Consider the following 12,277-nt stretch of genomic DNA (forward strand, 5'->3'; position numbering starts at 1 on the left):
ACCAAAATTTAACCTACATCGCAGCACTGAGGGTTGCATTGGTTCCCCATGTAGTTCCCCATAAGGGTTAATTTTCATTTCCCCTAAATTCTCGCGGGTCAACCGGCCACCCTTAAAATACTAAAAAATTCAATCTGCCCCTTTAATAGTTTCACAGCACTCTTCTGTGAACAAAATTTGACGAGAATTTCCCTACCCGTAAAAAAGGGAAATTCGCCTATGTCAAAATGGCGCCCAACGTGGGGCCCGAGTTAAAAAAGTAACTTTTACCCACCCTGCTTGTCTCAAATGCTCTTCTCGAAAGAAATTAAATTTTCTTTTTTCAAAACCGCCCCCTGTGGCTTCCAATTATTTCTTAAAAAATTTTTCTTCCCCCTTGTGGTAAAAAATTCTAAGTCACCCTCTCCTGTGGGACTTACCTTAAAATTAAATGCCAACTACCCCCTGTGGTAGAAAATTCTAAGTCACCCTCTCCTGTGGGACTTAGCTCAAAATAAAATTCCAATCACCCCCTGTGGTGCACATTGCAAGAAAATTTTTTTTTCTTTTTCTCTCCACCCTGTAGAGTTTTTCTTCTTTTAAACCTCTAATGGTCCAGACCAATCAAGTCTGGTGGCGCCCTCCTTCACTAATTTTTCTTTTTTTTCGTTTGAAAGGTGAAAAATAATGCCTGTTGAACGAACTCCTCCAAATAATACCTCAAATTCAAATTCTCTTTTTGATCAATCCGATTTTTCGGGATTTGCAAATACCCCCCCTCTCCATTCCATGATGTCTCGGCGAACGGAAGAACCGACACCAGGCCCGTCCGGAACTCAGCCTCCTGATGGATACCGTCCACCTGCAGCTGAGAGAACTTCACCGCCAGCATACAAGGATGTCATCCCTGGATTCTCAAGGCGTACATCAGGCAGCCTTCGAAATCAACTTCCCTTGGGTGGGACTTCACATTCGGTAAACCCGTGATTGACCTAAACGTGTTTCCCCTGAACAGCAGACTTCGTCCGACCAACAGGGAAACTGGCAAAACAGGTCAACTCAAGGCTCTGATAACCACCCATTAGTTTATCTCCGAGTATATCTACTTTACAAACATCCGTTCCAATTTTTTTTTACGTTCGAATTTAACAACTAAATAAGTTAAGTTCTTTTTGATTCGGTCTCTACCGACTTACCTCTCTCCCCTATAGTTAAATAATTAACCAGTTACCGTGAGAGTAGAAGTATTAAAAAAGGAGTTACCCTAAATATTCTCGGGTAATTTAGAATAAAATTTCTAATCAACAACCGATTTAGAAAGAGATGTTTCTAATCTCGGAATAAATTTCCAATCCCATGGATAGAAGAGCACCAAGTAATCTTCGAACTATCCCGCCGATGTATCCATATTGGAAAACAAAACCGAGGTACCAGTTATTTCGGAAATCACACTCCCTCCTTTTCGGTAGAGAATCTTGATCCTAGTTTATTAAGACGGTATCTGACATTCCGACAGATTACCGAACATTAATTTTAAATGTTTCGTTCCGATTTCGGGAAAACGTTAACCCTGTGGGTCCCCTGACTCAATCCAATTGTATGGTCCACGAAATCAAATTATTAGTCCATAAGCCGTTTAACATTCGTCCTTACTACTGCTGTAAAGAAAATAAATCCAGCTACCGGTCTCATACCCAGTGAGATTCTTTAGGGACACAATTTAAATAGACCTGGTGATTGAACACTCCCCCTCTCAACTTATCAACATCCAAAGGACAGAGTTGTTCAAGCCAGATAAAATCACGGTAAAATATCTAAGTGCCGCCACGACTCCGACGGATAATTCTCCCTACAAACCGGGCGATCTCGTTTATTTAAGAAACTACCAATTGTCAGACGCTTCAAAGCAGTTCAACGCCTCATTAGCTCCATTAAGAAGAGGACCTTACCCTATTATACGTCATCTACAAGGGCAAGTGTATGAACTAAACCTGATCAGCCGAACAACAAAAGCTCACAAGTCACAATTATGGCCAGCGAGACCCCGGACAGTCACTCTTACCGATCAGAGATCAGCAACAATTGACCCCACTCTCCAACAATTACAAGTTGTCGAGAACGGCCTAAGAGTAGGCCTCCTTCAAATCCCATAGTGAGACACATCTATCCTGCAGCGCCTCTGATTCGCCGACGAGGATGACTAAGGAAAAAGATAGTGACCACTCCAGAGGATCCAGTTCGTGTCCCTCCGATTTCGCCGACGAGGTCGACCACGAAGAACCCTAGTTGAACCAGATGGTCAACACTACAATTGTTCGCATCTCTCTGATTCTCCAAAGAGGTAGACCACAAAAAACCCGTTGAACCAGACGGTCAACATTGCAACAGCACCGCTCCATCCAAACCTTAGCGTCAATCAAGCGGTCGGTTTATTTCACCCCCGATCCGCCGAAGAGGATGCCCAAGGAAACAGCGGTAATTGGTCCAGTGAATCAATCTAGTAATCCTCCGATTCGCCGACGAGGAAGACCTAGAGAATGTTCTACTGTAACGACATCGAGGGAAGACCTCCTCACCACTCCTGGTTGAGTAGAGGCGACCGAAGTGAATGGTCCCAGTCCGTCGAGGGAAGTCCTCCTCACCGTTCCAGGTTGAGTAGAGGCGACCGAGGTGAATGGTCCCAGCTCATCGACGTGTCATACATTGTAAATAACATTAGTGTTAAACCTTCGGTTGTACCGCTTCATCTTTCTGAATCGATCAACCCTGTGGTTTGACGTGAGGGATTTTTCCTCACTTTTAATTTTTTGATCGATCCGGAAAAATGAGCGACCTTACGGTATTTTTACCGTAGGTGGAGCCTGTTCTCGGACACTTACCGGTAAAGCTACGCAATTTTCCATATTAATTACATGAAGTGCTGTGTGGTGCGCATACGCGATTCGTGCGAATATGACTTCGCTCAGTGCGTAGATATAAGCGGATCACCGAGAAATGTACTTCGACAACCGTACCCGACCTCTCATTGCCTGGAGGGGGAGGTACCGGTTCGAGCCAAGAATTAATAAAAGCTAACTTGAATTTCACGCAAGTCTGCTCAATTTTTCTCCTTACACCCATTTTCCTACCTTTTCCATGCTACGAGCCTCGACCAGCAGCCAGAAGGAGAAGGAAGGAAGCTATTCTCCAGCCGCCTTGGGTCCCCCACCGCCTGCCTGGCAATTCTCTCCTAACCACGATGTCAGCTCAAAGGCCCACATCGTCCGCCTCACTGCCACGTACCCTTCCCCCCGCTCAACGACGATACCAAAATTTAACCTACATCGCAGCACTGAGGGTTGCATTGGTTCCCCATGTAGTTCCCCATAAGGGTTAATTTTCATTTCCCCTAAATTCTCGCGGGTCAACCGGCCACCCTTAAAATACTAAAAAATTCAATCTGCCCCTTTAATAGTTTCACAGCACTCTTCTGTGAACAAAATTTGACGAAAATTTCCCTACCCGTAAAAAAGGGAAATTCGCCCATGTCACCATAATATTATTATGGTTAATGAACCTGAAAAGTCATCGAATTTTACATATATTAAAATTAGATTTTTTTAAAATATGGTCGCAACAACTTTCAGACGAAAGTCAGTGGATTGACCCAATTATACAATTCTTCCAATTCTTCAAATATTTTCTAAAATTTTAACTCAAATTCTTATCAAAAAGTTTTATGAGAATACAATTTTTTAAATACAAAAATAAGTGATGAAATAATTGATTATTTCTAAAAATTGCAACTGTAACTCTACTATGAAAGAAAATTCATAGACTAATTAAGTTTTTCAATAATAATCTGATATTTTTTGAATATACTTTGAATAAAATTTCCTTACTTTATTTATTTCCTTGTCCTGTGAAAATTCTGTTATTATAAAAATGCTAGCGGAATTAATTTCTCTAAAACGCTAATCACTCTATTTAGAAATTAATTGTCAAACTTTAGACATGAAAATTTGAGCTGTAAAAATAATTTGGAATTTCAAAAAAAAATATTGAAATTAATATTTCAAAACAAAAAAATTGAAATAATTATTGAAAATAAAATGAAAAACTAATCTTTCTCATTTGTTGTTCCAGAGAAAAAGAGATTTTAATAAAAAATGGCCCTGCCACCGAGTTGGAAAAGACGATTCTCCAAACATGGATTGACATTATTTACAGTTATTGGAGTATTTTTTGGCGTGGCACTTGGCTTGATACTCCGTAAAAGTGGCAAGGAAGGATGGTCACCTCGTGAGATAATGTACGTCGAATTTCCCGGTCATATGTTTCTTCGAATGTTGAAAGGCCTTATTCTTCCTCTCATCGTCTCAAGTATAATCAGTGCCATTGGTAATCTCGATCTCAGTTTATCCGGTACGTGACAACATTTTTAAATCACTCATTACACAATTTCTTCACGCCTCAGCATTGGAAATGAGCAAGGAAATGAGATATTTTTTCCCAGTCTTCGATGGAAGTTTCTTTACTGCTTGTAAATTTTAGTCTGTAATCGAAAAGTTTTATTTATTCACTAGCAACAATTCTAACTAACTTTTTACTACCTTTTTTAAATAAAATTAGCAATAATTCAATTATTTTCATGAAGAATAACATTTTTTTACCAGGAATCTCGCTTGTTCTTTTCCCTCTCCTGTAAAATTGCCGTTTGGCTTCTTAGGTACCTTTCTTCGGGTCGCGTCACAAATAATAAAATTTTTTTAAGGAATTCAATTATTATTTTCATAAAAAATAATTTTAAATTCAAGAAAATAATAATTGAATTATGATGATGAAAATAATTTTGATGAAGTTACAGTAACAATATTCTTATATAATATAAAATAATGATTTTATTACTTGGTCATCTTTAATTATTATAAAACATGAAGAAATCGATTACTCCGAGTCGAAGACTCGGAGCAATCGATATTTTCATGTTTTATAACAAAATACTTTTATAAGTTGTTTAATTTAAAAAAGGTTTGAATTTTTGAATGTCTTAATTCCTGTGGAAAATCTTGTTCCAAAAATAAGATTAAAATAGAAATTGTGCAAATATTTTTCTTCTTTTTCTAAAACAAAATAATAATTTTGTTAAAAAAATTGTGATTCATAAAGAAAAATAATGCAAAATAAATAAATTTTCTATTTCTTAATCACAGTTGTTTAACAATTTTCTAATTTTGTTTAGAAGTAAAGAACAAAAATCTGCATAATTTCAATTTGACAAAACATAATATTTAACAAAATTTTAGTCTTTGACTGAAAAGAAGTGAAAAAAATTCTGATGATTTCTATTTGTCGTTACAATTTTGAATTAATTATAAAATAAAATTGAGTTAATTTTTCTGTTTTTTTAAATTAAGAGAATTTGAACTATTATGACGTCATAGTCTTAGAACAAATGCTTCGAACAAACTGTGACGCCATAGTGGTTCAAATGCCCTTTAAAAAAAATGAAAATAGAGAATTTAAAAAAAAAATCAAAATAGAAAAAAATTTTAATCGAAATTTAAAAAAAATTGAAATAGAAAATTTAAAAAGATTTAAATTTCCATATTTATTCAATTTATGGTTTCAAAAAAAAAATTTTTTATGTTGTATATTACATAATTTTAATGGAAACACAATCCCTATATCAAAAATGTAAATTTTCTCTATTTTTCTTATCTATTTTTAGGAAAAATTGGTAAGCGATCAATTTATTATTACAGTGCGACAACTATAACTGCAGTAATTTTGGGAATTATTTTGGTTTTGACAATAAGGCCGGGCGATTTTAAACACACAAAATGCGTTCGTACCAATGGGGAATTGTTGAACAGTTCTTTAACAATTGATGAAGAATGTAAATTTTTCAAATCGAAGAAATTAGATGTTTCACACAATGTCACTACTGTCGATACAATTCTCGATTTAATAAGGTAATTTTTTTCAATTTAATAAAATAAATGTAAAATAATAAAATGAGCCGCAGGAAAGTATAACCACACGTAAAAATTCTTACCTCCATGCTAATAAAATGGGTGTCAGAATTTTATGTGTGGTTATACTTTGCGGCGAGTCAAATAAAAATAAAATAAAAATAAAATGAATCTAAAATAAAATAAAAGTAAAATAAAATAAAAATAAAAAAAATGAGAAAAACATTTTTTAATCTTTATTTGATATTGCATTTTTTTTACAGAAACATATTTCCAACGAATTTGGTAGAAGCCTGCATTCAACAAGTAAGTAGAAGCAAAATGAAAAGAATTTTTCTTTTATTATTCAAAATGGATATTAATAGCAAACTTTTATTTTTCCAGGATAGAACCGAATTGAAGTATCCAAGTGACAAAAATGGTAAGATTTAAAATTGAAAATAGTTAGCGAGTTGTTAAATTAATTAAAACTTTTTAGTTTCCTCAATATACGATTGGGACATTTCGACTGGAGTTTCAACCAATACAAATACTTTGGGTCTTGTTATTTTTAGCATTATTTTTGGAATAACCGTCGCTAAAATGGGTGAGCCGGGAAAACCGTTATTGCATTTTTTTAACGCTCTATCCGAAGCTATGATGGTCATCACAAATTGGGTCATTTGGTAAAAAGACATTTTTTGTATTTGATAAATCTATCTAATATTAAGAATCGTTGTATTCCAGTAGTCTGTTCGCAGTTTTAATTTAGTTGTTTTTGTTTCCTAATTATTTTCTTTTTTCTTTTTGATAATTTTTCTTTTTAAACATGGTTTTGTATTTTAAAATTAATGAAATCCTAATTTGATGCTTTGAAGATTGAAAAACACTAAAAATTAATTGAACCAATTGTTTTCAATTAAAAATCATAATTTAATTTAACTTAAATTTAAACGTTTAAACGATTTAACATAAATAAATATAAATATCGAAAATAATTGCTTATAAATTATTGTAGAAAACATAATTTTTATTACACCAAAATACGGCTAATAGTATCTATTTCATAAAAAGCAATGGATTTTTTATTTCTATTTCTTGTTCTATTTAAACATTTAGAAATTAATTTTCAGAAATTTTCATATCATTTTTGTTGTAATAATTTAAAATTTTTCTAATTCAGATTTTTAGATTCAAATTTATTATTTACTAATTCTCCAAATAAGTTTTGTAGAAATATTTTCGCAGGGAAAATTTAAAAATTATATTTACTATTACTTTTCATAATTTAGAATTAAATTGAAAAATTGTATTATAATTATGAAAATAATAAATTGAATTTCTGCAAAGAGTTCTATTAAAATTACATTTAAGAAAATTGAATTCTTTCAAGAATTTTATTAAAAATTTTTAAAAATAATTGAATTATGTATTTCAAATAATTTTATAACTTATGAAAATAATTCAATTCTTGACAAAAATTTTATTAACGCATTTTTGAAAATAATTGAATTGTTTCGAAGAAAATTAAAATTCCTATATTAAAATTATTATAGTTAAAATTGTATTCAAAATATGTAATTAAAATCTTATAAAGAATTATATTCAAATTTTTGAAAATAATTGAATTTTTTCAAAGAATTTTTCGAAGAGTGTTAAAAATAATTGAAATCTTCCGAGGAATTTCATTTAAATTTTAATTAAATTCCTATGAAGAATTGTATTTTTTATAAAAAATAATTAATTTCTTGTGAGGAATTTTATTAAAGTTTTCGAAAATAATTCAATTCTTGTGAGGAATTTAATTTAAATTGTAATTAAATTTTTGAGAAGAATTCTATTATTTATAAAAATAATTGAATTCTTAAGAAAATTTTTTTTAATATTGTAGAAAATAATGATTAATAATTAGTTAATAATTGTTATTTATTAATTTTCTTTTATTTAATTTCAGGCTTTCTCCCGTAGGAGTAATGTTCCTGGTGACAGCAAAACTGATAGAAATTGATGACATTAGTCAAATTGTCGGTCAATTGGGTCTTTATTTTTTAACAGTTTTATTAGGATTAACTATTCACGGTTTTGGTACATTGTCAGTTATATTTTTCGTTTGTACCCGTGAATTGCCATTTAAATATTTGCGAAAAATGGGACAGGTCATTGTCACTGCGTTTGGAACGGCATCGAGGTAAAAAACATAATTGTTTATTTTTTAAATAATTTAAAAATATTTTTTTCATTACTCTTATAAAAAAAATTATTATATACTCTAATTAAATTTAATAACTAATCGAATAGGGTCAGTGGATTATTATAACAATAATTATAAAAGGAAAATAACATGAAAATATTGTTTCTTAATATTTTAGTTCAGCAACGTTACCAATAACTCTTCAATGTTTGGACAAAATGGGAGCTGAGCCGAGAATAACGAAATTTGTGGTTCCAATAGGTGCGACAATTAATATGGATGGCACTGCTCTTTATGAGGCAGTTGCCGCAATTTTTATCGCACAAGTTCGTGAAAGAAGTCTTTCATTTGGCAATGTTATTGCCATTAGGTAAAATATTTGTCGAATTTAATTAGAATTTATAATTAAATATTTTATTTCCCCTTCTTGGAAATTATAGAATTAAATTTTTTAATTTTAAATTATTAGAAAAAGAAAATTCTTTTTGATTTTTAATTAATTTTTAATTACCCTGTTGTATTATCCAGTATAACAGCCACAGCCGCTAGTATAGGAGCTGCAGGAATTCCTCAAGCCGGTCTTGTCACAATGGTCATGGTCCTGGACACTGTTGGATTACCAGCTGATGACGTGACCCTAATTCTCGCCGTCGATTGGCTGCTGTAAGAATAAAATTTAATTCTCAATTTCACAGAATTCTATTGAAATAAATGAAGTAATTTAATTTGAACTCTGATAATAAAATATAATTACTTTGTTTAAAAGGGACCGCTTCCGAACTACCATTAATGTCGTGTGCGATGCCTTGGGAGCTCTCATCATCGAGAAAATGAGCAAACAAGATCTCAAAGAAATGGTCGATAATGAAGAAGATAATATAGAATTACCTCACATTAAAAATTCCGAGAGTATTTAACAACTTTTAAATCAAGAAAAGTTGAAAAAAACTTCAATTTTTGTAAATTTGTCCAACACTTTTAAAACAAGTTGTAAATCCAGATGTCGCACCTCAAAAATGCAAAATTTGATACTACAGAAAAACTGCACGAGGGAAAAAAATTAAAACTATGATTTTCTTACTCGAAAAACACCTACTATTCGAAAAAAATTGTTTTGTTCGATTGACAATTTCACTGTAAACCAGTGTTACATGAACATTCGTCTTAATAGAAAGAATAAAATTTTCTTATACAGTAATATGAATCTAAATAAACAAAAAAATTTGTAGTAAAAAAGTGAATTTTTCAACTTTAATTGTGATTAACTCTATAAATTCTCATACAATTTATACTTTGTATAGACCAATCGATTCGTCTTGATGCAAAGAATAAGATTTTATTATATATTAACTTCAATAATCAACTTAAAAAAATTTTTTTCTGAGGATTTTTTAAAGTCTATCAATCCATTTCGAGATATTTTTATGATAAATATACCTGGCAAATTTTAACCAAATTCGTTAAATCCTCTTCGAGTTATCGTGTTCACAAAAAACGGGATCCACACACATACATATGTACATCCGGACAATTGTTCAGGGTCTTATATAACATAGTCCTATATAGAAGAAATTTTGTTTAAAGGATTTTTAAAAATTTTGTAAATTAAACGACTACAAAGCTTCCTCCACGAGGAAGCAAAAGTAAGAGAACGAAAAAATATTACCGAATAACAATCAAATTTTTTCGTCAGAGAAAAAAAACCTATTGACTGTGTTAAAAATGTAATCTTACCCTAGAAATTATTTCCCAATAAGTAATTTCTCCATAACATTGTAAATTACAAAAAAATACGCTTTCACTTTGAAATTTATATTTACCAAAGATTTATTAATGTCTTCAATGTATGAAAGAACCGACACAACTATTTTAATTAGAAAAGGAAAATATTTTTTTTTAAATAAAATTTACGAAAATTGTTTATAATTTTATATTTATATTTATAATTTTTGTAAAGTTTTTCACTCAGAAACTACAAATTTCTAAAAGGAATACTATTTAAAGTTTTCAGTGTTTATAGTATGAAACAAAACTTCAAAAAATGAATAATGTATTTTAAAAACTCAACTGTTACTTAATTATTATTAATTAAAAATGAAATTATTAAAATTAATCACTTTTTGAGAAACTTATTGACCACTTTCTTATATATTTTTAAGTATAAACATTTCTTGTTATATATTTTGAAAATCTTAATAAATAAAATAATTGCTATAATAAATTTTTGATTTGAAATTAAACTTTAAAAGAATTTCACTCCCTGATTATCGTCAAACATAATTAATTCAGCTTTCTGAGAGACTTCCAACTTTTTTAACGACCTGATTAAAACTTCGGTGTCGAGTCCATGAAATTCTGAAATAAGACATCAAAGTTTGAAAAAAATTTGATTTTAATGTTAAATTATAATATAATTAATACAAATCAATGTTTTATATAAATATTATAGGTATGTATTTTATAATTAAATAATTAATGATTAATCAAAAATTATTTTCAAAAATTTTAATACAATTTTTCGCAAGAATTCAATTATTTTTAAAAATTTGTAATAAAATTCTTCGAAAGAATTCAATTATTTTCAAAATTTTTAATAACATTTTTGTCAAGAATTCAAATACTTTTATAATTAATAATATTCTCGGCAGAATTGAATTATTTTTAATACAATGTCAATAGAATTCAATTATTTATAAAAATTTTAATAAAATTTCTTGAAAGAATTAAAAGTTTCTTTTAAATAATTAAATTTGTATTTTTACAAATTTTATTATTTTGTATTTTTTTCATAAATAATAAAGTGTTTCACAGGAATTCAATTATTTTCAATAAAATTTGAATAAAATTTCCTAAATGAATTTAATTATTTAAAAAAATGTTGTTATAATTTTGTATTATATTGTTTTAAAATTTGTAATAAAATTCGTCGAAAGAATTCAATTATTTTTAAAAAATAATAAGATTCTTCAGAAGAATTCAATTATTTTGAATACAACTAAATTTCTTGAAAGAATTTTAATTTTCATCGAAATAATTCAATTATTTTGAAAGTTTGATAAAATTCTTTAAAAGAATTCAATTAATTTCAGTACAATTTTAATTAAATTCCCTAGAAGAGTCTCTTAAAATATTATTTCAATTACATGGATTAAAATAAATACAAAAAAGTTTACCTTGATCTGCAGTGTCTTCTCCTTGTGTCAATTCAAACAATGTGCAAACGGATCCAACAAAACCATTTTCTTGAGCCCAATTATAGACAATTTCTCCCCATTCTTCTAATGTATGCCAATAAACTAACCATCTTTGTTTCGCTTTATCAAGAGGGCAGGCATTTCCTGATTTTGATAATTCCTCTAAAATTAAAAGAACCACGTCCGAAGGTAATTTTCCTATTGCAATCTTTAAGAAAAATAAATTTAACAGAATTTATTCCTATTCTTTAATTTCCATATTATTTAGCATATTTTTTATGCTAATTGTTCGATTTTTTGCTAATAGTGTCGATGTGTCGATGTTGAATTAATTAGATAAAAAGGATACTGTTTATGGCTGTGTTGTTAAATAATGGACTCGATTGAACTTCACGAATATCTACAATTGCTTGTTTTGTAACTTTATAATATTCTAAAACTAAATTCTTCCACGCAAGTAACTGTTTTTCTCTCGTCTCGGAATGAGGTTGAAGTCTGTAATTAAAAAGATTCAAGTACAGTTATGAAAAAATTTCAAATATAAAAAAACGCTCTAAACTCAGTAAATTAATTAACAATGAATTGAAAATAAATTCTAAAACAATGCCTATGGAAAATTAATCTACTATTATTGTTACACAAAAACAATCGAAATCATAACTTTAAAATAATTAGTTTCTTTTTTTATTGAATATATCGTGTATATAATAAATAATTAATAATAAATAAAAAAGTTTGACATTTTGAGGTTAGGAAATTTCTGACGAAATATTTTTTAGCAAACAATGCAAACTTACGTGAAAAAGGGAGGAAAACTAAACTGCCAAGACCAATTTATTTCCGTCATTATGATAAACAGTATATTTTAACACTATATTATTATTAATTCAGTAAATAACAAGAAATATCAACAAAAGATCAACAACAAATGTTTACGTCAGCGCTTACTAGCAGACGATATTTTGAACGTTTTCCTCAGT

General features: G+C 29.9%; 2 protein-coding genes across 2 annotated transcripts in view; one reads left to right on the forward strand and one right to left on the reverse strand.

Moving 5' to 3' along the window:
* Positions 1 to 9,094, forward strand: part of LOC122509819 (excitatory amino acid transporter 3-like) — a 31,677-nt gene extending 22,583 nt beyond the window's left edge. Inside the window, exons 3-11 of the mRNA XM_043624075.1 lie at positions 4,105 to 4,383; positions 5,690 to 5,933; positions 6,197 to 6,239; positions 6,318 to 6,354; positions 6,412 to 6,598; positions 7,867 to 8,100; positions 8,282 to 8,473; positions 8,632 to 8,766; positions 8,870 to 9,094. Coding sequence (XP_043480010.1) covers positions 4,128 to 4,383; positions 5,690 to 5,933; positions 6,197 to 6,239; positions 6,318 to 6,354; positions 6,412 to 6,598; positions 7,867 to 8,100; positions 8,282 to 8,473; positions 8,632 to 8,766; positions 8,870 to 9,020 — 1,479 coding nt within the window. The 5' untranslated portion in view covers positions 4,105 to 4,127 and the 3' untranslated portion in view covers positions 9,021 to 9,094. The remainder of the gene's footprint in view (positions 1 to 4,104; positions 4,384 to 5,689; positions 5,934 to 6,196; positions 6,240 to 6,317; positions 6,355 to 6,411; positions 6,599 to 7,866; positions 8,101 to 8,281; positions 8,474 to 8,631; positions 8,767 to 8,869) is intronic.
* Positions 9,095 to 9,620: 526 nt separating this feature from the next.
* On the reverse strand, positions 9,621 to 12,261 carry LOC122509826 (vacuolar protein-sorting-associated protein 25). Its single transcript, XM_043624084.1, has 4 exons — positions 12,095 to 12,261; positions 11,647 to 11,792; positions 11,277 to 11,495; positions 9,621 to 10,458 (listed from the first exon to the last, which is right to left on the reverse strand). Exons 1-4 carry the CDS (start codon positions 12,142 to 12,144, stop codon positions 10,346 to 10,348), a joined length of 528 nt encoding a protein of 175 aa, XP_043480019.1. The 5' UTR covers positions 12,145 to 12,261; the 3' UTR covers positions 9,621 to 10,345.
* Positions 12,262 to 12,277: the final 16 nt, after the last annotated feature.

This window comes from Leptopilina heterotoma, unplaced genomic scaffold (assembly GCF_015476425.1).
Source record: "Leptopilina heterotoma isolate Lh14 unplaced genomic scaffold, ASM1547642v1 Lhet_63, whole genome shotgun sequence".
In the NCBI taxonomy this organism is placed as follows: Eukaryota; Metazoa; Arthropoda; class Insecta; order Hymenoptera; family Figitidae; genus Leptopilina; species Leptopilina heterotoma.